The sequence below is a fragment of the Rasamsonia byssochlamydoides genome, assembly GCF_041956645.1.
Source record: "Rasamsonia byssochlamydoides strain NRRL 3658 unplaced genomic scaffold VTN77scaffold_35, whole genome shotgun sequence".
In the NCBI taxonomy this organism is placed as follows: Eukaryota; Fungi; Ascomycota; class Eurotiomycetes; order Eurotiales; family Trichocomaceae; genus Rasamsonia; species Rasamsonia byssochlamydoides.
In genome coordinates this window covers 197,086-222,566 of record NW_027192418.1, presented here as the reverse complement: position 1 = coordinate 222,566, position 25,481 = coordinate 197,086, and the positions used below count along the sequence as shown (strand labels likewise).

Below are 25,481 nucleotides of genomic sequence, written 5' to 3'. Positions count from 1 at the left end.
GGCCAATCAGATAAAGCAGTTATCTTGCTGCAGCGAAAAATTACCGAAATATCCTTGTTTTTCCAAAGATAGGAACGAGGCTGAATCTAAAATACTCATGAGGTGTTGGCATCAGCTATGTCAGACATGTTGCGACAGAGCTTCCCCGGCGTGATTGATCAGGGATATATATCTACATCAAAGAGCTCAACTTTCGTCCATCGTCTTCCATCGTCTCGTGCAGTGTCAATCAAAGGTCAATTGTGAAATATCATCATGCATTACGCTTTCCGCCCTATTGTCAGAGCTACCAGCTCGACAATTGGACTAGCACGCGAAGCGTATCTCTACAACAAAGAGAAAAAGGAGGCGCGGAAGGTTGCCGACGCTGTCTCCGAGGATGAGGAGGATATCCATGTCCAAGTATCCGACGAGCAGGCGAGAGACCTCATTTCGAAGGGTCACGCGGTGCTGGGGACCGACTCGGAGATTCATCCAGGCGAGACAGGCGACGAAAATATTGAGCGTGAGTGGGAACTGGACGAAGAAGCGTCTGACCCGCCTCACGACCAGGATAAGGAAGACAGGAAGACAGCTCACGGTGTCACTCAGCTGGCCCAGGAAGTCATCCAATGTGCTCCTGCTCGTCCGACCAGGCGAAGTCCTCTTGCGTTCCCTGTCATCATCCCACAACGTCGTCCCCGAACACGAGTCCGAGGATTTGTCCGCGCATATGCCCCGGATCTCGATGTCTGTGGGATCAGCCAGGAGTCGTTCCTCCTCTTCCTGCAGAATTTTGACAAGGCATCCGAGGCATCGCCGTGGCTCAAGGCGATTTATACCTCTGCCGCCGTCGTCGGGTTTATCCCGGGCAGCATCACCTTCGCCGTGAGTATTGCCGTGCAAGTCGCTGCCGCCACAGCCATCGAGCTCGAAGGTCGCTACAACGCGAACCGCTATCTGGATCAAGTCAACAAGGAGCTCTTCATGCCCCGCGGTCTGTACGCGATGGTCATGCGATACCGCCCACAGATGGCCGTCCCAGGTGAGACGAAATCGGCATCGAAGCCATCAACCTGGAGACGGCCAAGGCCGTGGCTCGATGGGTGCCAGGAGAAGCAGGCCCTCCGACGGCTGGGATGAAAGTCCTCCAGCGCATCCGTCTGTCGAGCGGAACGACGAAAGGGGACGCTACCATGCCAACGGCGTGTGCGCCGCTGGTCTTTCAAACCGCTCGCGGCGAGGCCAGGATGCAAAGGACGTATGCGATGACGGCCAGGTTTGAGGACGCAACTGCCAGCCGGAGTTCAAGCATGTCTGATCAGTCTTCGTCGAAGGCACCATCCGTCGAGAAACGCAGTTTGAAGGAGAAACTGGAATCGGCGAACGCCTTCATCCAAGACTACTATGACCGCCGCGCCCAGGCCAGGATGCTGGCCGAGAATCCCGACTCGGTGCTCGCTCAACAGATTACTCCGCCCACATTCCGGTCTCGATATGCAGATCCAAACCATTCCACCAACAAGCACCTGTTCAACCTGGTCACTGGCGGCAAGGCCAACGCACGCACGCTGGGAGAAGCGCACAGACAACGCCACCGACAGAAAATCAACGAGGAGAGAATCGCCAGGAGTCTTCCGCCGATCGAAGGCCCGACGGGACCGGTGGGGGTCGTCGTCCGATGCGTCAAGAAAGTCCTGGTGGAAGATATCCTGTATCTGATGGTGGTCAATCTTCCGAGTGAGGAGGAGCTCGCTGCGGCCCGGCAGACGTTGCTGGAAAATGGCTGGAGAAGTTGAATCGCTCTGAGGAGAACAGGGCAGATATGAGATGGAGGAGAATTTGCTTTAAAAAAGTACATAATACGGCAGACACAAAAACCTAACAGAAGGGAACTGTCAAGTGGTGATTGTCGGAGACTTCATAAGAATCCAGTATATCCTAATGAGCCAAGTTTATCTATTATCTGCTCCTTTAGAGACATATCTTGTATGAGCGTGGACAAGCGTCGCCTAGAACACAGCACTCTAGAGAACACTATCATCGGTTTGACCACACCGCAACGACCTCTTCGCTTCGTATTTTATTTTATCCATGTTCCTTCGCTATAGACAAAGGATAGTCAAAAGATATTTTTCGAAATCAACCGACGTTCCAGCTTGCAGCACTAGCTTCACGATTTGTTCTGCTTTCCAGGGAAAAGACCAGTGAAGCCAATCAACATTATTTGCTGAATCGGCAGCAGTACCTCCATCTCCATGTGTCGGACAGAGAAGAGCTTCACTTATTCAAATTAGCGGAATTGACCAAGGCGCCAGCTGGGGCTCTAGCTGCATGAGTACTGACAGACCTGGCATTAGACATCATCTGATTGTACGGTATGTCCAGTTGGCAGGTTATTCTGGGCATTGGATGAGGCCCGATATGCTCTAAGTCTCGGACATGTACATCTAGCTGATGAAAAATAAAAAAAAAGGAAAAAGAAAAAGAAAAGAGAGAGACAGAGAGAGAAGAAAAAAAAAAGAAAAAAAATTGAAAAAATTGAAAGAATTGAAAGAAATTAAAAAAAAAAAAGAAAAAAAAAAGAAAATGATTAATTGTCCAGAAAGTCCCAGGCTAAATCTTCCCACTCACTCAGAAACAACATCATTCCCATCAGTCTCACTCTCAGACATGTCCTCCCACTCTATAATGCATAATTTCTTAGAGGAAGTGTCCGTAAGCCGATCCGTCTGCTTCTAGATAAACCCCACGCTCTATGCCCACTATGTAGAATTTTTTTTCTCCTTTCTTTGTCCCTCAGGACTTCCTGCTATGGAGTCATTATCTGTATGCAGCCAGTTGTCTATACCCCACCTTCAGCAAGTGGGTTTGGATGAGGACATGGATCATATATACCTGCCCCAAGCTTCAGTGATCACCAGCTCCCTTTTTCTTCCTTCGACTGCGATCCTTGAACTTTGATATAGATCTAACGGTCTACGGACTGAATGGGATAGTCTTCAGTTTGCAAGTTGTGCCGCCCCAAACTACCTATATAAAGAATATTACAGAAAAGATATAGTTAATAGACGCTGCTAGCTGACTATCTACCGTAAAGATATGTGGGTAAGTCGTCTTTTATCCTGTTGCCTTGCCTTTCCATTCTTTATGCACTGTTGATTCTTCATCTGCTCGTTTATTTCAGATGTGACTGCCTGGCGGTAATTACTCAGGCATCTGGAGGACATAACGGCCAGCGATCTTTTCTTGTTCTGTTTATTTTCCTCATCAGTATCGTCTTGTTCTCCATCTTGTTAATGGCGAGAAACCAACCCATCAGCTCATACACATGTCCCAGCTCCTTCAGCGGCAGAGTCTTGAAAGGGACCTTGATCAGCCCCCGTGCGAAAAAGTCGATCGCCTCGGCCCCGTCTAGTCGGCTGCCGACATAGCTGCCTTTGATACTGATCATGCGCATCATAGTAATCAAGACGGGCGCTTTCAGGTGCGCATGGGCGGGCATGCCGATGGCTACTATCTCTCCTCGAGACCGCACATAGCTGGCGGCCTGCTGGAAAGGCTTCTCTGAGGCCGCGAGGAGGAGTACAGCTTGTGGGCCAAGGCCATCTGGGGTAGCTGCACGCACATCGTTGGCAACGTCTTTTGTCTTGGTAAAGTCAATATAGGCCTGATAGAATGGCTGTTAGTTTGTCTCTGCGCAGGAGATTCTTTGGGTCAGCACACTTCAGCTCCCAGCTCCTCACACATGGCTTTCTTGTCATCCCCGGCATCAATAGCAATGACTCTTAGGCCCATGGCCTTTGCATACTGCTGGGCTAGAGATCCTAATCCCCCTCCAGCGCCGACAATGGTGACAAACTGGCCTGGACGGGCACCGGACTCCTTTAGGCCCTTATAGACAGTAATCCCAGCACACAGAATAGGGGTAGCAGCATCAAGAGGGACATTCTTAGGGAGCTTAGCAACATGTAGGGCCTTTGCCACACAATACTGCTGAAATGTGCCATCCACAGTATACCCGACATTTGGGCCTTTTCACAGAGTGGTTCATCAGCCTTCTGGCAGAACTCACATAATAGACATGTGCCATGAATCCACTTGACGCCGACATGGTCGCCAATCTCAATATCCGCAACCAGATCGCCCTTGGCTACAACCACACCCGCGCCTTCGTGCCCGCCAACAAGAGGGAATTTTATCTCGTACGGCAATTCCCCCTTCATGACACTGAGGTCCGTGTGGCAGACGCTGGAGTACTTGATATTGACCAGGACTTCGTCAGGGCCTGGTTTGCTGACCGGTATCTGTTTGTAGATGACGGGGCCGCCTTTGTCCTCGACGACCTGCGCCCACTGAGTTTGTGGGATAGCCATGAGGAGGACGAAGCGTAAACTTCAGTATGAGACTTCAATCGTCAATATGCTTGAGATTGCTGCGTCCGTTAGAAGACTCATAGAGACGGACCATGCAGAGATAGGGAAGAAAGGAAATATTTCTCTTTTTAATGCATCCAGTGCAAGCCGTCCTACTAGATAGATAGGAACTTCCCAAATACATTTTTGCATTATCCATGCAGGTTGCACCCTTTAACACCCGCTCGAATTCTTCTTTCATTACGTCATGGCTCGTTTTAACTCCCAGAGTTGTTTTTGTCTCCGGAGCTGATAATTAGGTACTTCCAGAAAGTTTCGGACAAATCCGTCAGACAAATGGCAGCAAGCAAAGAAACTAGCTAGTAGCATTCATGAAATCGAGAGAAATGGTCGCCCTTCTCACTTTCGAAAGTCTTATGGAGGAGTACAAAAATGGGCATCCATGACCTCACACACCTGGAGTCTGTATACACACAGTCTTGATTTTGATTCCTTTCCATCAAAGAAAAAAAAAACTCTGGACATCTCGTGAGTGATAAAGACAACGTCAGCGCTGCATAAATAAGTACTGCATGCCAAACACGACGTATTCATTATCTTTCCATCGATCCGGATTAACGAATCAGGTAATCAGTTCGGAGGGATGTGCATTAAGACAGGTATGGATGTAATGTACATACATACTTCCGGGGAACCCACGCAGCACAAGTCAAGACGTACAATCTCACAAATGAATGAGGATGAGAACGTTTGGAAGATTCAATTGAATGTCCCGTCAAGTACATTAACTCCCTCGTTAGTTAGGATCGAAGAACAGATTCTGACCGACCGTGCAGCCGGATCATAGTCTCGTCGAGATTGTTCGACAGCGATCGGGCCGCCACAGAAGCCATGTCGGACTTTTTCCCCAGACTCCAGAGGGCATCGATGCAGTATCTGCACTGCAAGAGGGCTTCTTCGTCGAATGTAAACGTATTCTCGGACAGCGGCAGATATGCAGTCAACCGGTCCAGCAGGATGTATCCGGCCCGGGCAAAGGAGCGGATCAACACTGCCGTCCATGGCTCCGTCAGGAAGGCTCCATCGTTAATCACGACGTCGTGGAATTCTCCTCCTCCCCGGCTGCCACGCAAGGAGCTTTGCGCCAGACGCGAGATGGTGACAGCGTTCTCCCTCTTCAGTTCAGAGACCAGGTCGGTCGCCCGTCGCGACTCACGCGGTGACTCCAGCCCCATGCGAGCATTATCGATGCTCTCCACAGTGTCTGCGAGCAGGATGGCAGCGAGATGCCAGTGTCCGGCAATGAGAACATACCACGATTGGATGCGAGGGGGCAGGCTGTCATGATGGGCGATGCAATCCAGCATAAACAGACCATACGTATGGTTCCAGTAATCGTATATCTGAAACGTGTCCTGGATCGCGTCCTCCAGTTGTTCCGGCCCTACGCCTCGATAGACGAGCGTCTGCAGCCGGGTCACGCGGCGGAAGAGCAGCACTTTGACGGGCGCAGCATCAGATAATGTCTCTGCCGCTGCTTCGTACGAGCAGGGCCAGACTGAAACCTCCTTGTGAAGGAACAAGTCGCCCCAGACGTGCCGTCGAGTGCTTTCTCTTGCGTTGTGTGACGCAAAGCCAAAGTCCCAGCCATCGAGATCGATGTGGCCGTCCAGCAGTTGCCTTCGAGGAACCACCGCACAGTTGATCTCACTGTCCTCGTCTGAAACCACAAGAGGACGCTGGTACATGGCCGCGGTCAGGGTATCGAACATCACGCCGAGCCAGAACAGAAGGTTGAATGTCTCGTGGTCCTCTGCACTCAGAAATTCCGATTTCCCGTCTCCTTGTCGCTGGACCAGGGTCAGCTTGTGGCGGGAGGAGAACATCTGTCGCATTGCAGTTTCGAGGAATAACGGAGCGCTGTCGCTGTCGAAAAGTTCGTGCAGTTCAACCAGACCCGGTGTTTTCTGCAGGGTGCTATCTGTTGGCAAGGAGGGCGGTGTCGCTAAGCTGTTGCTGTGCACATTCCTGCCTCCATCCAGAGGGCGTTGTGTGAGGGAAAAGATAATATGGGCGAATATGACACGGAATGACTCGATATTAGCAGCTTCATGCAGGACATGAGATGCTTCGTTCCACAGTCGTTCCGGAACAGAGCGCTCGAAATCCTTGCCAGGAGTCCCGCCGTAGGTATCTCCTTCGGCAGATTGAGAGGGCCTTGGAACGCTCTCAGGAGACCACTGGGACGCGAAAGCCATGATGGACGCATGCAGAGCACGAGACGCCATCCGCTCTTCAGTCACAGTCAGATTCCGTCCACGAACAGTCGAGTACGCGCGGTCCAGCCGGCAGACTCGAGCGCAGACGCGATTTGACCACTGCGGTCCCCATTCCCCGTCGATAGAAATGGAAATCTTCGAACGAGACGAACCGCGGCCGTGCCATTTCAACCCCATGGCGCGACTGTAGGGGCAGTTCCGTTCCGTCAGCCAGCACGTCAGTGCATTCTCGACGCTGTCGTGATAGACGCGAAGGAGATTGCGCGCCGTTTCAGAACGAAAGAAATGATCGGCGAAGCTCTGGGAGGAGAGGGACAGCTGGGAGTACAGTCCCTCGTAAGGAGGAGAGACCAACTGAGGCTTCTCAGCCTCAGTCACGCCGAGTCTCGCGCCATCCAGGAGATCTGAGAAAACGAGAGGATCGTCCCATGTTGAGGGAGCCGGAAGTGGGTCGTTGTTCTGAAACACAGAGGGTTGACCATGGAGACCGTCAATCTGTGGCTGCGAGGATAAGAAGCTTGGATTCGAGCCCAGTAGCGGATTGCCCTCAGCAGCAATTTCTCTATCCTGTCCCACATACTGGTGGTTGGACTTTGTCTTTTTCCTGCTGCTCTTCTTGTTCTGCACCGAGAGCAGCCAGTTGAAGGTGCACTGCCTCCTCCATCGCCTACAGTTGGAGCAAGGCTCGACAGCAGGGACATTAATCCCCGCGTGAGGATGGTGATCGATGCTGCGACTGGCGTCGCACGCTCGCTTGCCCTTTCGACACTGATCGCAGCTACGATGTTGGAGTCGACGAGTCTCCCCAATGGCCATGTCGGTGAGTTTAATTTAATTTAATACGGTTGGCAAGATGTGATCACTCCAGATCGAACCCCCCCCCCCACAAATATAGGACGAACGAAGTCTGAGTGAATAGAGATAAACGAAACTTTGGCGACATGCCCAATGTCTTATAAGCTATTATAGCGGCCAACGATCCACGGATAAGCGGGAGGGGGGAGTGGTGGAGCAGGCGCAAGCACCCCCACAGTTTGCTCGAATCCGGGGGAATCCGGGGAAAATCTGGGGTAGCATAGAGTGTTGTCTCCGCGGATTTACTATTCATACGGAGGCGGGCCTCGAAATAATTCGCACACGCTAGTAAGATGACTTGTAACTGATTTATAAAGCTTGTAACCTATGCCTTGTGACTGTCCCTAATTTTACTTAAATGCTTACTAATTTTTAGGGGCAACTCTCCCTAATATGCCTGCTAGATCTTAACTAAGATTAGGTATGATCAAATCAGTTGACTAGGCAACATTACCTGCTACTACAGATGATTTACAACTAATACTTAGCGTGTGCAATTCTTTTTGAGGCCCTCCGCCGTAAATGAAGGGATGATTGCCTAGAGAGCTGCCATGCCGACAGTATCATTATTGTGTGCCGTGCATAGATGAGTCATATTCAAATGAAACAATCAGTAGCACACTGGAGAGATGCCATGCGAAAATAACATGTAAAGGAAACTTCCACCAGCACAAACAGTGACAGACTAAGAGTGATCAATTACCTATCTACATATGCACCAAGCCTACTAACTACCGACCTGGACAACTCTCAAACTACCTAGGCACTTAAATCTACACAAGACCGTAGTCTCCAAAATCAAACCACAGCCCAAGGACCTCGGGATCTGCAAAGGGCAATCTCTATAAGCAGATCATCCCTGTTATGCGCTTTTTGCAATCACACTACTAGAAGAGATTCAGGAGACTAGCCCACCAGGTAGTCCTAGATAACTAACCTATCACTCTACCTGTAGCTCCCAACTAGCTTATATAAAGAGTAGCTTACAGCAATATTCCTGGGGCCTTCTAAAGCAGCCAGCACCTCCACTGTGCAAGAAGCCCTTGATATTATTAGCAGTACTAACAATCAGTAAACAATAGAGGAGATGATCACATCCAGAGAGCTGGCCATTCAGTATACATTAGTTAATATATACTAGGTTCTTCTTTATTCACCCTATAGGTACAGAGATATTCTTAATCCTAAGAGGCTCAAAAATATATTTACAGAAGTAGTCATTTAGTAAGATGGTCATAGTCCCATAGCTGCTCATTAAAGAATAAATAACCAAAGCCAGCTGTCTCATATCAGCATTTTCTCTTAGTAGGCTTTGTCTGCACTCACCAATAAATATCAGAAGCATCCACAAAGTGATACCATATCTTGTCTTAACCAGTATTCTACCCTTTTATAGAACCTTGACTTGAAGCTCAAGAGTCCCTACTCTATTAGCTATATATAGGCAATCCCTATGATCATCTTAGTACAAGAAGCAAATACTGAAGATATTGTCTAGCATTAGCTCTAAGGTGCCATAACCATGCTTACCCCTAGCATAAATTTCTCTTGGCCATTCCAACTAACCACAATGCAGGCAGTACCAAGAATGCCAGACTCATGGTTAGAGCATGCAGCATCAACTTTCCCCTGGAGAGTGTTGATTATTTCGTCGAACATTATACGAGTCAATTGATCTGAGAATTGGAATAAGGGGATTCACAGCGACGAAAGAGGAATCGGAAAGTATAATATATAGCATTGTCGCCATGCCTATGGTTCGTCTGACCTTCGTCTGAACTCTGTCATGCTATGGCTGACTCGCAAGCTCCCCTCATTGTCGTGAGGGGTAACAGATTCTGTCAACCTAACTCTCCGTTGGTCGATCTGACCCTGGTCGCCTGACCTCTGTGCCAAAACAAGTACCAAACTCTCTTGCGAATTCGATAGGTCGCTTGGGATAGAAAGATGGAACCATGCTTAGAGCTCAAGACAACTGTCCGGGCGAATGGAGGAGCCGTCGCTTTGTCCACAACAGCGACGATGCCTGTGAGGAGAACTGATTGTTCTTTCGAGAATGCTTCACAGGAATGGGACGAGAAAGAAGAATTATGGTTTGAGCCCCGCATTGAGAGCAGCAGATGCCACCGAGATAGGAACGCGTGCGGATCCGCATGGTGCCAACCCCGCAACACCAACACCTGTCACATCGTCGACCACAACTGAGGTGTCCTTCAAAAACAAGCCTTGTCAGATATTGGATCCGGGAGAACTACAGTCCGAAATCAGTCCGTCTCAAAAGGATATCGGATGATTGGTGGCCTCAAACCACGACATCCTGGACTCTACCGCTCCGGTTCTCTCCGCACCAGAGCGAAGAAGAGGAGACAACTGAGATTGACAGACATTTTTTTCTGACAACAGCAACATCATCATTATCTTCGATGCGGATCCGCAGCTCAGCAGGTCTTGACCGCAGAAGATGTCTGCACGTCGAATATACCTGCACCCATGCGGAGCCGCAACGGACGCGTCGTATTCTGCGTGATGGGCAATTGCCTCAGTCTCGACGCCTGAGAATGGTCTACCGACATGAAGGCATCAGTATGGCTATATCTATACTGTCGGGAAATACATAAATAGCCTCGAAGTCTGTTTCAACAGTTACGATGATGTGAATGAACAAGTTTATGCCAGTGTTCTTTCTCTGATATCATCATGAAGTCGGAACTCCGAGAATTCGCCTACCGCAATTCGTCCACCGGCCCCTACGCCGACAACCTGGAGGTCGACGTCTTGGTCGTCGGCGGCGGCTTCGGGGGCGTCTACTGCCTGTACGAGCTGCGCAAGCAGGGGTTCAAGACGGTGCTCTACGAGGCAGGCAACGACCTCGGCGGCACCTGGCGGTGGAACTGCTACCCCGGAGCGGGCGTCGACTCGGAGGTGCCCGAGTACCAGTACTCGATCCCCGAGACGTGGAAGGACTGGACCTGGCCCAGCAACTACCCAACGTACAAGGAGCTGCGGGCGTACTTTGACCACGTCGACAAGGTGCTCGAGATAAAGAAGGACTGCGCCTTTGGCAGTGTCGTTGTCGACGCGCAGTTCAACACGGACGAGGGCCGCTGGCATATCCGAACTGAAGATGGCCGCGTCGCTAAGGCGAAATTCTTCGTCGTCGCCGCTGGATTCGCGGCTAAGCGGTACATCCCGGATTTCGAGGGAATGGACAAGTTCAAAGGCATCATGCATCATTCGTCCTTCTGGCCGGACAAAGACGTTGATGTGCGCGGCAAGCGCTGTGCCGTCATCGGCACGGGGGCCTCAGGCGTGCAGGTGACGCAGGCCTGGGGCCCTGAAGCAGGCTCGCTGAAGGTCTTCCAGCGGACGCCCAACCTGGCAGTGCCAATGCGCAAGAAGGCGCTCACGGTGCAGGAACAAGAGCAGTCGAAGGCCTACTACCCAGAGCTATTCTCACTGCGGGAGAAATGCTTCGGCGGGTTCCTCTACACGTTCGCCGAACGAGGCACGTTCGAAGACACGGAGGAAGAGCGACAAGCCTTCCTGGAGAAACTCTGGCAGGACGGCGGATTCCGCTACTGGCTGGGCAACTACAAGGACTACCTCTTCGATGCCAAAGCGAATCGCGAAGTCTACAATTTCTGGGCCAAGAAGGTGCGCGAGCGGATCAGTGATCCACGGAAGCGCGATCTCCTCGCGCCCCTGGAGCCTCCACACCCATTTGGCGTGAAACGGCCCTGTCTGGAATACAACTACTTCGAACAGTTCAACCGCCCCAGCGTGGAGGTGGTGGACATCAAGAACAACCCGATCGTGGGCTTCACTGAGAACGGGATCAAGCTGCAGGACGGCACGGTCCACGAAGTCGACATCATCTGCGTGGCAACGGGGTTCGACATCACGACCGGTGGCATGACAAGCATGGGCCTGCGCAGCATCCACGGGACAACACTGCAAGACGAATGGAAGGCCGCGGCCTACACGTATCTGGGGACGACGGTGAGCGGCTATCCGAACATGTTCCACCTGTACGGACCGCACGGTCCAACGCTGCTCAGCAACGGGCCGACCAGCGTCGAGGTGCAGGGCCGATGGATCGTCGACGCGATCAAGCAGATCGAGCGGCAGGGCATCAAATACATCGACCCGACCCCGGAGGCGTCGCGCGAGTGGAAGAAACGCATCAACGAGCTGTCGGATATCTCGCTCTTCCCGACGACCAAGTCGACGTATATGGGGGGCAGCATGCCCGGAAAAGCGTTCGAGCAGGTCAACTATGCGGGTGGCTTGCCGGCGTATGCACAGGAGATCCGGGCGGTGCTGCCAGACTTTAAGGGCTTTACTGTTGTGAAGAACTGACTGTTCTCATTGTCCTTTTATTTGTTTGTTCTTTTTATCTCCATCATCGTCCTTGATATTGTGTTGAGAATACTTGATTTTGAAAACAATCAAGACAGAGACAGAGATCTCATCCGCAGTATGCATAGCACCAAAATTGTAATAGCGTTGCAGACTTGACGAAAAAGGAATGCCATGACAATTCCTCCTAGTGATTTGCGGCGAATATCGTAGGTCCTCCACGAAGCACGATAATGTGGGCTCAGAGGCTGGTCCATCAACAGCACCCACATGAACTCAATCGGCATCTGGTTATTGCACAAGATCTAGTCATAGAACTACTTCTTAGTAATATAGCTAGTAGTAACGAATTCCTGATACCTAACCTGGTAGAGTAGTAGTATATAATTGCTATTTAGGGAGCAATAAACTGTACCCTCTACTATTATATACTTATATCTAACTATATTAATTAGTAGGTTAATATACTCCTATGGGCTTGGCTACCCTAGATAGAACTTTATAAAGGAGAGGATATAAGTATAGTAGTATATATACTACAAGAGCATCCTAATATGGTTGGCTACTATCTTAGGGAAGTATTTGTCCTCCTAGAGGAGCATCTCCTAGTATAGTACCTAGCTCTTAATTAAGAATAGAGTCCTAAATATCTGCTACCTAGGTAGTATCCTTCACCACAACGATTGGGATCCCTGCTGCTGCCCCGAAAATAACTGTCTTGCAACAAATGTTTCCATTTATTTGCTGCGATATCACTGGGCAAACATTCACCACTCAACTTCCATCTCGATGATAGACTTCGGGAGAGCTATACATTCACGTCTCTACCAAAAATACCCGAAAATGCGATCTCACGAAATGTAAATAGTGGATCTCGGGAGCAGGTTCCTTGCAGCAACACTTGAAAAGAAAAGAAAAAAGGAAAATTATATAACTTACCATTAGAGAATAATTACATTATTTAGCCATATCTCTATGCTTATCTTTCATACATGTATCTATGTACATCTCATTTTAACAGACTTACCTTAGTTATACGAGTGTCCTTCTATTATTTCTATCTATCTTTAACCTGGACCACGACCAAGGCTCAGCGAGATCATTACAGGTCGAGGGTATACTTCTACTAGCGAGAAGAATTCTCCTTTGTGGAAGACTACATTCGAAAGAGTTTGATAAAGTGAGAAAATAATTCTACGAACTCAATAGGTTGATGATAGGACATCGATAACGCCGGACATCTTAGACGGGAGGATTCTAGTTGGCTGCTGTCAATGTGTAGGATGGCCTCTAAATAAAGTCTCTCTATTGTGTTTAAGAGGAGGGAGGGAATAAATGCATGTTATGATGTAGGTATGTCAGATCTTTAATGCATAGTGTTTATGAAACTTGCTTAAGACTGGTGTTTGAGACTGAACTCCTGGGTATTCCTACAGCTGAGGAGCGAGGGGGGAAACAAAGTCTCCGCCTTGTTGGCCATCGATCTCGAACTTGGTTATCACAAATTCCCTTACAGCGTACTTCAAGTATGATAGAATGGATTTCTACCTGTCAGCGTTAATATAATACACTATCCTGAAAAGAAGCATCCTACAGGGAAACGGGATAATGCTAATAGGAAATTAGTAGAGAAAGGAAGCTCATAGACGCAGGTAATAGCATAGTAGGCATTATCTGGCTCTGATAAAGTAAGCATCAGGGCGAGTGATCTCCTAATCAAGAGTTTTCCATGACATGTATCTTACTATTTTTACAGGTGAGAGAAAATTCTTGAATCATGCTAAGCCAATGAGAGGAAATATTCAAAGGTATCAAAACAGGAGAGATACATGTTGGCACTCGTGTCATCCTCTGTCAACTTTCTTCCTCATTAAAGTCTATTGTCCACCCAGAATGGCAGAATCCAGATTCAAGCCTCCATGTCCTCCGGTGGATCAACTTCATATGGCAGAAACCAGCCCGGGACCTGGTCCTCCAACGCCTCGCCGCTCCACAGTCTCCAGATGTGCGCTTTCTCATGCCCCGACACAGTCTCATCCAGGCGGAACCACTTGCTCCCAATCTGCAGCAAGTCCGGCTCAACCGTCTTGGTACATCGCCGCCGCTCGTTATGATGGCCCGGACTATCCTCCGGCCCACTCCAGCTGTGGCCGGTCAGGTTCGTGCTGACAGTGATGCATTCGTTCCCGTTCGCCCCGTCGACTGCCTTGCCGCAGTACGCGCTGCCGTTCATCACCCAGGTGACTTGGACGTCCATGGAGACGCAGCCCGGGCAGAGAGCGGCGGAGAAGAAGCTGTTTTGGGACTGGCAGCATGTATCCTGGTCGATGTTGCTGCACTGTCGCGAGTTGCCGGTGCATGAGGGACCGGTGAATTGGCGAAGGGTGACGCCGGTAGTGGTGGTGACTAGACTACCGAGGAGGAAGCTGATGAGGATGTGGCTTTGGAAAAGCATAATGAAGGTGAGATCGTTGCTTCCAGGGGGATCTTATAGTAGGTTCAATGGTGGTAAACTGGGTCGACAGGGTGAGTGGGCATCGTATTTGCATTGACACATGAGGTTGACTCTTATATAGCTCTCTCTTCCTCTCTGCTTCTGTCTATCACTATCCTCTGGACACAATATTGAAACTACAGTATGGTCTGTGATACTTGCTCTGTTACCCAATATAGCATCAGCCATTGGTTTATTGTGACATGTTTGACAGACGCACGGTTCCACATAATACAATTAATCACCTACTGGCAGCAAATGTTCTCCCTCCCTGTCTGTCTCTTTTTTCTTTCTTTCTTTTCTTTTCTTGTCTTTTCTTATATATAGAAAAAAAGGCTGATTATCAACAGGCGCATAAAATCGAGCGATAGGGGCCCTCACTACGACATTGGAAATGGAAAGCTACTAGCACATCAGAAAAGATACCCTCCGATCATACCAGACTAGAGGCAGGTTGCAGTGACGTACCTGGAGTATCACTAACCTGAAACATAGGCTAGGGACTGGCTGCTTGTAATTCAAGCCAAAAGGACTCATGTACTGGTGCATATTAGTACATGACGGCTTAGGGCTACACATGTGTACCAGCTGTCAGCACCTAGGAGTCCTAGGTGGTATTAATCTCACCAGCCAACCAAGCAAATACCCGAGACAAAGGAAGGATATGGAATCTGATCGGCGAAATCGATTTTTGGGCTTAAAACCAGTCTGTTTTTCTCATCTTCATCTTTTCTAATCATCGCTGTTTTCTTCGTGTCATACTAGGAGTTATAGTTCTAGTCAAAATTCAGTCATCTTATCGTCTTCCTCGACAGTAGTTGAAGACTGAAAGCCTCATGTAGCAGAGCATACCAGTCCCTGACGGCTTAGGGCTACACATGCGTAGAAGCTATTAGTAATACTATTCTAGATAGAAGTTGTCTGTGCAACATGGTAGAGGAGCACATGCACACACTACACTGGAGTGTGCAGGTGTTTCGATTCACATGACCACTGCTTGGTAACAGAGAAAGGTGACTCTGTGGCAGTTTGCGCAGCCATCCTCAAGACCGTTACGAGATGTCGATGCTGGGATATATTTTGTAAATTTACCAATGCAGACTAGCAATGTGATAGGATCTTAATTAGCAGCATTGGCATATTAATAATTGGAATTCCCAGAAACACTCGATCAGAGTTTGTTTCGCATGTGACCAGGTAGAATATCATGGTCCATGATGTGTTTTGACATCACTTTCCCTGAACTGGTCATACTCCCGAGTGATGGACTCCTTCCACTACATTGCTTGCCGATGATTTACTTTTTTTTCTGTCCTTTCCTCTTTCCTGTTTTTTTCTTCTTTTTTTTTTTTTTGTTTGTTTGTTGGATTTCCACTGTCCTAAAAGACGATGGAGTTAACAATAGTAGTAAAACTAGAATTACTCTTAAAAAAAAATAAGAAGAAGAGAAAGGAAAAGAATAATAATCAAGGAAACTTTCATTTCAATAATTCCATTGCGTGGAAATCCATTTCAATAGCAACGCTATTTAACACTGTGTACTGTGCTTGCTGGATATTCACTTCTGCTCATTGAAGCTAGTCAGGTAGTCCACCTTGCCAATCGGCACCCCCTTATTCCTCAAAATCGCGTACGCCATGTTGAGATGGAAGTAGAAGTTCGGCAGCGCGAAATCCGTGATGTACGCCTGGCCCTTGTAGTGGCGCTCGTACTGACCGACCTTGAACGTCACGTCCGCGTCCTCCTTGCCGGCGAACAGGCTCGCGTCCGCAGCTTTCAGCACCTCGATCGTCCGGGTAATCCGCGTCTGGAGCTCCTCGAAGGTCGTCTCGTTGTCTTCCATGGGCACGGGCTCAGTGCCGGCGACACGCACGAGGGAGTTCTTGGCCGTGTTGCTGACGGTCTGCACCTGGAAGGAGAGCGGTTTCATGTCCTCGTAGAGACGGGCGTCGACGAACTCGGCGAGAGGGATGCCTTTCTCCTTGGCATATTCCTCGGCCTTTTTCAGGATGTGGGAGAGGGTGTTGAGGCCGCCGATGAAGGTCGGGACGCTGTAGGTGTACAGAGGAGGTTGCGACATGTTGAGTTTGAGTGAGTTTTTCAAAAGAGATGCGACTTTGTCAGAGAGAGAGAGTTCGGACAGTGATATCGGGGGAGAAGTTCAGCTGGAACTGATGTTCTTATAGCTATTCGAGATGTGGTACAACAATCCTTTGGTGGAAGATTACACCGTATTAAATAGGCAATTAAACGCGGGGCTGAGGAAAGGATTAATAATACGTCAATTGCTCGGATACACCCCTCTGCGCTAAAATATGCTCAGACGCACTCCTGTGGGGATGGTTGTCTTTTTTGTGTTTGACGTGGTAAAGGGGGAATGCTGATAAAACTGCTGTCTGAAAAGGTTATAGACCCCGCCTAGGGCCGTGTAAAGCTCCTGTACAGCCTGGAATAAACTTGATAGGGCTGTATCGTAGGTCTTGTAAGGCCTTTATTAGGGACTATATAGAGGGTTGTATACAGGACTTTACATGGCCTTTTTGGAGAGGAGTTCTATCAACATTCTCCTCTACTTCTACATCTACTCTGTATAGTCTACTATCTCAAACACAGGCCAGCTAGCTAAATCGACAGGGGTACAGCCAAGCAAACATTAGCGTCCGAGGGGTCTATCTGATTATCCAACAATTAGCCGATTAATAATATCACTTGGCTTAACTTAATAATAACTAGTCATTCATCACAATTAATAATACATAACACTAGCACGCAAATGGTTAGTTAGAGGCCACGTGTGAAGAGCAGCTGTCCTGCAGAATTTCTAAGCCCGATTCTATGGTTTCTACGAGATTCCTGCAATACGGAGTAAATAGTTAATCCGGGGCTTCATTATTCAGCAAGTGACACAAAGTGTGACATGTGGTCATATGACTCAAATCATGTGAGCAGCTTCTTCCTGATTAGGGAAGGTTTAAGTTTATGTATATCATATACCTGGCCCCTATCGTGAACATATTCTCCTCTGTTCTTCGTACATTGTTTTCTGCTCCTATTTCCCTTGGCTTCACTTCAAGTCTTGGTTAGATTGCTCCGTATAATTAATTTATTTTAATTTTAACGGAGTCATGACAAATGCATGGAATTAGCTATGATCCAGTCAGAATCCCTCCCATAAGAAATTGGCAGATGGGAGAGCACAAAATAAGAAAAGAATGAATATGTCGTACTTATGTAGCTATTTATAATTATTCTTTTCATATTCTGAAACCAGTCCTTTAAAATCATTATAGTAGAGATACCTTATTCTGCTGTATCTAAAAACACTACCCACCTCTCATATAAAAAGTAGGTTTTATGTAATATATTAAGACCAAAAGCTAATAAGATTCCATTATATCCATGAATTAACTTATATAGTGCTCTGTTTACATCTAATTAACTGGAACAGACGGGGTTTGTTCTGGGAATACAATGAAATCATATTATTCTAACTATAATAATAATAATAATAATAATAATAATAATAATAAGAGTAAAAGAGCAAAAGAGCGTCCAGGGCTAATCATAAGTTAATGCGCCTCTTCTTCAATACCATCAACGAAGTAAAACAGTCTTAGAAACGTTTACAGACAGCGTGTACCTCCGTTCTTCTTCTCTACACTTATTCTTCCGTTTCTCTACTGCCCTCTCGAATCCTTCCAGTCAGCGTTTAAAAAGACCTGTTTCTAATCTCTTCCAGCTACTTCGACTAGCGGTCAGCTGCTCCCACAGTCCGATCCACATGTCCGCTATGTCGTCCGCCAGGGGCGTTGTGTCGGATGGACGGAATCCAAGGCCCAGACGCAGATCTTGGAGATTGGGAAGCGAGCAACGGAGGATCTGGAAGAGACCGTTGTATACTCGGGAGCCAACGTCTCTGAAGAAAAATAATACTTGCAGTACTTGAATTTTTTTAATTCATTGACTGAGTTTTGAAGTTGATAGCAGTGAGACAGACAAGATAGGCAAGTCAAGTCTCCACCGAAGTGCTTCGATAATGAGGCCAGACTAATCAGTGTGAATCTCAATGGATGTCAGGAACAATCCCCACACAAATCCCAGTGTGGTCATTGGTCCAGTTTCTAGAGAGAATGGCGTCCTTACAGCTAGTGGATATAGGTACCTTTACCATTGATGGCATTTAAGGAAGGGTGCCGCAAGACACTGTCTATTAAATCTTCGTATATCGATTAATAGTACCGAATATAGAAGTAAGATTAGTACTGATGCTGTAGATGATTATAAAATACTGTCTGTCTAAGTTACCATTTCCATAAGGTTATTTTCTATAACGTTATATTAAGGTCTCTCCAGGTAAACTTTATAAAATTCTTTAGACTTTTATATTGTCTTTAAGGAAAGCTATATTATTGCTGGGTAGTTTATTGCTGAACTCATTATAGTCTCAGTTTTTATATACTCCTATTATAACTCGGTCATGTTTATAGAATAGAACCATGAAAATGATATATAAGATAAACAGCAGCTGGCTATCACAACTACAGTAAAGATGTTCAATTTTGAATTCAAGTGGTCGCAGCTTGAACTAGAATCATTAAACGATTCAAATCAGATTCTCATGAACTCATTATCATGGGTCGACGGAGGTTGCATAATAGTCTCACTCGGAGCCACTTCAGTTGCGCATGGATAACGCCGGGGCACCCTTTTGATTCTTCCAGAAGGGAGCAGTGAAAGTCTATGGTACGTGACTATAGATAGATAATAAAAAAAAATCGATTGGCCCTATCTAAGTCAAATACGTGCCTACCCTCTCCAAGTTCGTACTTCTCTATATAACATGTCAATGAAAACGACGGAGACGATTTATTTTGATTAAGTGACTAAGCACTAGAACTCTAGCTTAACTAGACTGAAGACGATGGTTAGAGAAAATGAGAATGATGAGCAAATAAACTATTATAGGCCCAAATCCTGCCAGGGTCAATATGATTCCATCCTTCGTTGGCTCGGATAACCGCATACTTCACCTTCTCAGGTGAGATCGCTTTGGCTAGCATCACTCCAACCAGGTACCAACAGCAACCTTGAGAGCATGACTCAGCTATTGATCGTTCAAAGATGCTGTCCCATCAAAGCCATGCCCGCCCGGTTGCACCGACAAAACCACGTTGTTTCCACCCTGTCTGTCTTTCATCACCTCTCGTGCCTTGTTGACAAATCGCCTGCTCGACTCCACAACGACCATGTCATCGTCTTCACCGTGGATGATGGCAATCCCACCACGGGGCAGTTTCTGTCCGGGGCTATCGAGCCGATGGAGCTGAAAGAGGCGGTCATGATGATATGGCGACTTCTCTGCCTCACGGGTATAGAAATCGAACACCTTCTCATGCTGGAAGCACGCTGCTGCTAGTTTATCTCTGTGGGGAGACGGCGCAGAGGACTCAACGTGTCCTGGTTTCACGGTCATCAGGTGCTCCGTGATGACTGACCCCGGGACATAGGGCAACAATTGACTCCTCGACGGCGGGTACAACGATGGCGGATCCAGGTTGATCATCGGATAGGCGACTGTCGCAGCTCGAATTTCGTCCGGATGAGACAGCGCCAGATACAGACTGAGCAAACCGCCTGCCGACTCCCCGGCGGTGAGTATTTTGTTCAGGTCCAGCTCGATGGAGGAGTTGATAAGTAGCTCTCTCGGCTCATCTGAATGAAGCCATGACCAGAAATCGTCGATATCGCTGAGAATCTCCACGCCGGTGGCTTCGGGGAGGAGTCGGTAGTTGGCCGAGACGATGACTGCGCCGTGTCTCTCGGCCAGTTCGAGGAGCCATGGCGGGAACCACTCAGGAGGAGAGAGCCAATCTGCGTAGATCTGCAGGAACATTGTTATCATCTCTGCGCAAGTGTCCTTTTGCAAAGGATAGCAGACTTACCAGACTGCCGCCGTGGAAGCGAGCTATCACCGGTCGCTTGCCGGAGGGCACCTCCTTGGGGATCAAGACATCAGCCCGGATTCCATGCTCACCGACTTTCTTATAGACTGCCTAAATGATGGAGAAATTGGCGAATTTTTCGTGGATGGTTGCGCCGGGGACAGCTGCCATCTTTGTAGAAAAGTTACTGGAAAATAGAGAATAAATAAAAATAAATGGCTTTGAAGCAGTAGATTGATTCTTAGACAGTGTTCACTTTTGTCAAGTAGAAAACTGATGCTAAAACAATCGAAAAAAAAAAAAGGAAAATAGAAAGTCTTGTGTGTCGAGAAGGGATTCGAGTTCCCTTTTATACTGTGCAGTGATATGATAGATACATCGATCGCATCACAAAATTGTCTTGAGTATGTCGGTACGCGATATCTATATACATAGGTGCGAATATGTACATACCCACACGGCCTCTCTCCGAAGTATTTATAGACCGATAGACTTATATTAGTAATGCAATTTGCGGTATTCCATTAACCCGTATCAGAAAAGATTAGGTTCCTAAATATCTACCTAGTAATGTTCATGCGTTACCTATCAGGGTAGGTATAGGAAGTTACCAAACCAGGTACTCCATAGCCCCCGCAGTCCCCGCAGTTCTTAATAATATTTGTCTCGTTTGGTCGAGTGCCAAACATGCTGTTTCTTCTAGTTGCTTTCTATCCCACCCGGCTACTATCGTAGATACTAACAAATATCCATATTTTTCCTACGTTGCAGCCTTGGATATTGCTCATTTCTTTCGCGGATTTAGCAAAGGAAAGTCCTATTTCCGAGGCTGAATCATCATGCAAACTAAGAGTATGCTATTGTAGCTCCGATGATTTGATCGATCGATCGATTGGTTGGTCTGCATCTTGCTACTTGAAGCTAAGGTACTCAGGTAGGTACTCTGTATGTACAGCCTAGCTCTGTCTGTATTCTGCCTGAGCAAATGATGTAAGGAGACTTAAAGAGGCTGGCTATCCGGCGCAAGAATTTCCTTTTATAGTCTCATTAGCTTCAGAGTGAGAACGTGAGTGGCTCACAAACCGGACAAGAAAAGGGCCTTATACGGCAGACCTATCTATGATCTCCATGGTTTCTGCGAGAGTAAGTATGATTCTCCCTGTATTAGGCCCGGCGACCGCTCATTGAACACCGGTGAAGCAGGGTGAGCAATCTTTTCTCAAGCCTCCCAGAATTTGATTAAGCTTTATACACGTTTATTTATAGTGGCAAAAGTCACAATCTCATATTCAAGCGGGAGATATTATGAGTCAATACTCCACACTGGGAGCTGAAAGCGCAGCTATGACTGAATCTGGGAATGACGTAGTTTACCTAGGTATGTATCTATCCACACAGTGATGAGCCGGCCCTCTCCCGCTGTGGATAGGACGGGGAGAGAGATCGCTGTTGAGAGCCTACTGGAGCATGCCATTTCATGCACTGACTTCCTAAATTAAATCCTTGAATCGCACATGAATAGGACAGTGATGCATCCTAATGTCTGTCTCACAGAGGTTTCTGTCAAAAATTAAATCAGGGCATAGGCTGGAAACGTGAATCCTTGCGGTGCACTGGGCACCCTGATGATATCTTAGGAGACCTTGCTCAGCTGTCGATGTGGGAAACGCAGAGAGGTCATCGCATATGTATGAGATCGTTGTGCAAAAATAGTCACCAGTGAAGCTCAGCAGGCAAGCCAATTAGTAGAGATGATAGCAGCTTGGTAGAGTACAGTACATGGATAATTCCATTAAAGATTTGCCTCGAGCGTAGTCTTGGGGCAGGGCTTTTATAATAACGATAACGAGGAAAGCAAAGTGGTGTTTCCTAGTTGTGGTTTTAGCTGATGTACCTAGCATTTCCAACTGTTGCTCCTCGACTATTGCATCCGAGACGATGTAGCTAGCATCATGGTTAGGTTAGGGTTATACACTGACAATCTGCCATGGAACGAAGTATATTTTCATATCGCCCTTCACGACCAGAAGAAAGGGAATCCATCCATTTATTGTACTTTACTCCAGTCAAGCCTTTTTGAATGCTGGATCTCATATACTTCGTTGAATACCAAAATTTCAATCGTGCGTTGGCTGCATCAAGCTAGACACGTGTCCAGCGGGGTAAGTCGGAGGGACAGCTGCACGCCTGTCCAAATCCAAATACCGCAGGATTGGACGTCGATGCATGTAAATGAAATAGGAAATAACTAGGTATGCCAGGGACGTGCCAGTTCTGTCAAATGATTATCTTTGGCGGTTTGCGTGAATTCTGCAAGTTCCTCCCAGAGTTCCACGGCTGGATTCGAATGTGTTCTCTCTCCGAGCTCACTTCAGCTTACTCTAGCTATACGATGGCCCTGTATGTACATGAGGGTCTGGGTCATTCCACATGTCTTGTATCGAATCTAATGGCCAGAATAGTCGTCCTGTGATGTTTCTTATAGAGAGAGCGGAAACAGAACGTGGAAATGGTCTCGGAGGGGAGCAACGACCATGCACCTGCACACGCACCATTGAGAGGAATAAAGGGTTAGAAACCTCATACATTACTCTTACTATATCTATCATCACCAACAACTCAATACAGTCCTGGAGCTTTCCGGCGTCGGTCTGGCCCCATTCACAGGCATGGTCCTGGCTGATTACGGCTGCGATGTCGTGAGAGTAGATCCACCTTCATCTGCTTCCCAGACAGCCCCCAGATCGTACGTCGATTCGCTCTGTCGACGGAAAAAATCCGTCGTTGTGGATTTTAAATCCCCTTCTTCGCGTCGAGCATTCCTCGACCTCGTCGATGTGTCTGACGTCCTGATCGATTCTTATCGTCCGGGAATGCTCGACAGGTTCGGGCTGGGGCCGGAGATTCTCTGTCGTCGCAATCCACGATTGATCTACGCGCGAGTGACACAGGATTTCGTCGCAATGGTACCACTACTGATGAGAATGCTGGCCTGTATGCGCGCCGTGCGGGCCATGAGCTCAACTTTCTGGCTGTGTCGGGCGTGCTGGCTTCGTTGAGCCTCCTCAGGAACGATGAGAGATTGCAGAAACCATCGATCAACTACCTTGCCGATTTCTGCGGCGGGAGCATGTCCTGCGCCGTGGGTATCCTGCTCGCTCTGCTGCACCGCGCCGCCACCGGAGAGGGTCAGGTCATCGACGCCAGCGTCGTAGACGGTGTGTCCTACCTGGCGACTTTTCCCCGGCAGCGAAGACAGGGCCAGCCTGAGGGAGAGACGGCCCTGGATGTCGCTTCCGCGCCATATTACGACGTCTATCGCACCCAGGATGGGAAATACATGGCCGTAGCGGCCTTGGAGCAACAATACTACGACCGGTTTGTCCGCGGCCTGGGGCTGGATCCAGCCGCGATTCCGGACCGAAATGATCGAGCGAAGTGGCTCGAGCTGAGAAGCGTTTTTACCGAGAGATTCGCATCGCAGACTCAGCGGTATTGGCGAGGGGTGTTTGATGGCATCGATGCCTGCGTGACGCCAGTTCTGGATGTAAGGGATGTGGGGAGGAATCGGCCATTGGTGTCGTTGAACAGATCACCCTCTCTTCCTGTTGATGATGAAGGAGATTCTCTACCGATGTTGAAGCCAGGCGAGGGGAGTGAAGAGGTCTTGCGACGCTGGTTAGGTTCGAGGAGCAGTACGATAGCCATTGAGCCTGGAACACGGGTCCTGAGTCGAGAGGATGTGCCAAGGGCGAAGTTATAGGAGATGACGCAATCACGCATATAAAATGATCATTCATTAATTATGTGTCTATCATGACATGTATCGCTTTTGGAATTCTACATCTCTGTCCGCGTACTATAGGATTCTCCTACTCGGAACTAAGCCAGGGTCATAAACTCTCTTATCCTCTGGATTGAAGCATGGCACAGGATCAACTGACAAATCTTCTCCAGCAATCGACCCGGCCTGTTGAGCTCGTCGAACATTCCTCTTTGCTCTACTGCATGCCGTTCTCTCAACTCGTTACGAATTGGTGCTGCGACCAGTCTGTCCAATCTTAGCATAAACGTAGGTAGCATTGGGAATAAGCGGTAAACTACCCCAGCCACGTCTCCTCACTGCTAGCAGAAATTTCCGGCTGTGCAGTCACTTGACGGGAACACTCTCGCCATTGCTATGATATGCGCCGGGATGTAGTCCAACGCGAACCATTCTGACCATTGGCCCACGCTATGATCCACGCCCAAGTGATTCCAAACCGCCCTCATTGAAACAAAGGTGCCGCGATAGTTGTCTTTCCACACCGGTACCTGGACTCGTCGATCCGGGAACTCGATATCCGGACGGAGAGAGGACGTGTCGATCAGTGCCAGGAGGACCCATGAACAGCCGCGAGAGAGGTGATGATCTATATACCATATCATATTATCTGAAGTCTGTTAGAAGCTATCAAAGCAGTCATGTTACAAGAGCACTCACTCATGTTGTCAAAGACCGAGGTGAAAGGAGTGGGCTCTGACGATCAGTCATTCATCCAGATGTCTTTCGAATCTCCCCTTGTTGATCCAGTAGGAAGGGTGCATATGATAGTGGCCTTGTGATTCGAATCCTGTTACTGCATCGTAGTGCGTAAAGCAGTCATTGACCTGGACACGGCAAGGGTAAGGAAAGGGTTCGATCCATGGCCTGCGTCTGTTGGTACACAACGAACTAGTCGTGCTAAAGAACAGACGTTGGGAACAAGCACAACCTGCAGTCAGAGGAGGCCCGCCCATATAAGCCTATGTACTCTATACCTTTTGGACAAGATCCTACCCATGTATCTTTGTCTTATATGACGTTGCCTGCATCAGGTCATGGAACTTTCTTCATAGACTTATACTATTATCTCTAGAAATCTTTTTTTTATTTTTTTCCGAAACCCTAATATTGGGCTTATAATTTATGTTTTAAGTCAAAGAATTTGTATATAAAAGTTACAATTTTCTGCGAGTGTAGGTGGTTAGATTCCACCAATTTTCGTGCACACGCTAAATCCACATGAATGCAAAAATCATAGATGGTTCCACTGTCCTTCGATTAAAGAGATAGTTTCTATTTATTTGGCATTATAATTGAAAAGAAACTGGGCTGTTTTATGGTTTGGAGGTTAGACTACATCTGTTAGTATGTACAAAGTATACTGTAAATATT

At 47.9% G+C, this 25,481-nt stretch overlaps 11 protein-coding genes across 11 annotated transcripts; 5 read left to right on the top strand and 6 right to left on the bottom strand.

Annotated features, from left to right (window-relative positions):
- Positions 1 to 255: 255 nt before the first annotated feature.
- On the top strand, positions 256 to 1,122 carry VTN77DRAFT_4962 (uncharacterized protein; the record flags this gene model as incomplete). Its single annotated transcript, XM_069421079.1, has 1 exon — positions 256 to 1,122. The coding sequence occupies one exon, from the start codon at positions 256 to 258 to the stop codon at positions 1,120 to 1,122; it is 867 nt and encodes a 288-aa protein (XP_069277337.1).
- Positions 1,123 to 1,175: 53 nt separating this feature from the next.
- VTN77DRAFT_4961 (uncharacterized protein) lies at positions 1,176 to 1,778 on the top strand (the record flags this gene model as incomplete). The annotated part of the gene is made up of 1 exon (XM_069421078.1): positions 1,176 to 1,778. The coding sequence occupies one exon, from the start codon at positions 1,176 to 1,178 to the stop codon at positions 1,776 to 1,778; it is 603 nt and encodes a 200-aa protein (XP_069277336.1).
- Positions 1,779 to 3,186: 1,408 nt separating this feature from the next.
- Positions 3,187 to 4,355, bottom strand: VTN77DRAFT_4960 (uncharacterized protein; the record flags this gene model as incomplete). The annotated part of the gene is made up of 4 exons (XM_069421077.1): positions 3,187 to 3,233; positions 3,295 to 3,649; positions 3,706 to 4,013; positions 4,064 to 4,355. 4 exons carry the CDS (start codon positions 4,353 to 4,355, stop codon positions 3,187 to 3,189), a joined length of 1,002 nt encoding a protein of 333 aa, XP_069277335.1.
- Positions 4,356 to 5,155: 800 nt separating this feature from the next.
- VTN77DRAFT_4959 (uncharacterized protein) lies at positions 5,156 to 7,450 on the bottom strand (the record flags this gene model as incomplete). Its single annotated transcript, XM_069421075.1, has 1 exon — positions 5,156 to 7,450. One exon carries the CDS (start codon positions 7,448 to 7,450, stop codon positions 5,156 to 5,158), a length of 2,295 nt encoding a protein of 764 aa, XP_069277334.1.
- Positions 7,451 to 9,642: 2,192 nt separating this feature from the next.
- VTN77DRAFT_4958 (uncharacterized protein) lies at positions 9,643 to 10,107 on the top strand (the record flags this gene model as incomplete). The annotated part of the gene is made up of 1 exon (XM_069421074.1): positions 9,643 to 10,107. The coding sequence occupies one exon, from the start codon at positions 9,643 to 9,645 to the stop codon at positions 10,105 to 10,107; it is 465 nt and encodes a 154-aa protein (XP_069277333.1).
- A 79-nt stretch (positions 10,108 to 10,186) lies between these two features.
- On the top strand, positions 10,187 to 11,848 carry VTN77DRAFT_4957 (uncharacterized protein; the record flags this gene model as incomplete). Its single annotated transcript, XM_069421073.1, has 1 exon — positions 10,187 to 11,848. The coding sequence occupies one exon, from the start codon at positions 10,187 to 10,189 to the stop codon at positions 11,846 to 11,848; it is 1,662 nt and encodes a 553-aa protein (XP_069277332.1).
- Positions 11,849 to 13,757: 1,909 nt separating this feature from the next.
- On the bottom strand, positions 13,758 to 14,303 carry VTN77DRAFT_4956 (uncharacterized protein; the record flags this gene model as incomplete). Its single annotated transcript, XM_069421072.1, has 1 exon — positions 13,758 to 14,303. One exon carries the CDS (start codon positions 14,301 to 14,303, stop codon positions 13,758 to 13,760), a length of 546 nt encoding a protein of 181 aa, XP_069277331.1.
- Positions 14,304 to 15,900: 1,597 nt separating this feature from the next.
- VTN77DRAFT_4955 (uncharacterized protein) lies at positions 15,901 to 16,422 on the bottom strand (the record flags this gene model as incomplete). Its single annotated transcript, XM_069421071.1, has 1 exon — positions 15,901 to 16,422. The coding sequence occupies one exon, from the start codon at positions 16,420 to 16,422 to the stop codon at positions 15,901 to 15,903; it is 522 nt and encodes a 173-aa protein (XP_069277330.1).
- A 3,024-nt stretch (positions 16,423 to 19,446) lies between these two features.
- On the bottom strand, positions 19,447 to 20,455 carry VTN77DRAFT_4954 (uncharacterized protein; the record flags this gene model as incomplete). Its single annotated transcript, XM_069421070.1, has 3 exons — positions 19,447 to 20,223; positions 20,285 to 20,395; positions 20,447 to 20,455. 3 exons carry the CDS (start codon positions 20,453 to 20,455, stop codon positions 19,447 to 19,449), a joined length of 897 nt encoding a protein of 298 aa, XP_069277329.1.
- Positions 20,456 to 22,793: 2,338 nt separating this feature from the next.
- VTN77DRAFT_4953 (uncharacterized protein) lies at positions 22,794 to 24,047 on the top strand (the record flags this gene model as incomplete). The annotated part of the gene is made up of 3 exons (XM_069421069.1): positions 22,794 to 22,854; positions 22,913 to 23,121; positions 23,169 to 24,047. The coding sequence occupies 3 exons, from the start codon at positions 22,794 to 22,796 to the stop codon at positions 24,045 to 24,047; spliced, it is 1,149 nt and encodes a 382-aa protein (XP_069277328.1).
- Positions 24,048 to 24,409: 362 nt separating this feature from the next.
- Positions 24,410 to 24,771, bottom strand: VTN77DRAFT_4952 (uncharacterized protein; the record flags this gene model as incomplete). The annotated part of the gene is made up of 2 exons (XM_069421068.1): positions 24,410 to 24,717; positions 24,768 to 24,771. The coding sequence occupies 2 exons, from the start codon at positions 24,769 to 24,771 to the stop codon at positions 24,410 to 24,412; spliced, it is 312 nt and encodes a 103-aa protein (XP_069277327.1).
- Positions 24,772 to 25,481: the final 710 nt, after the last annotated feature.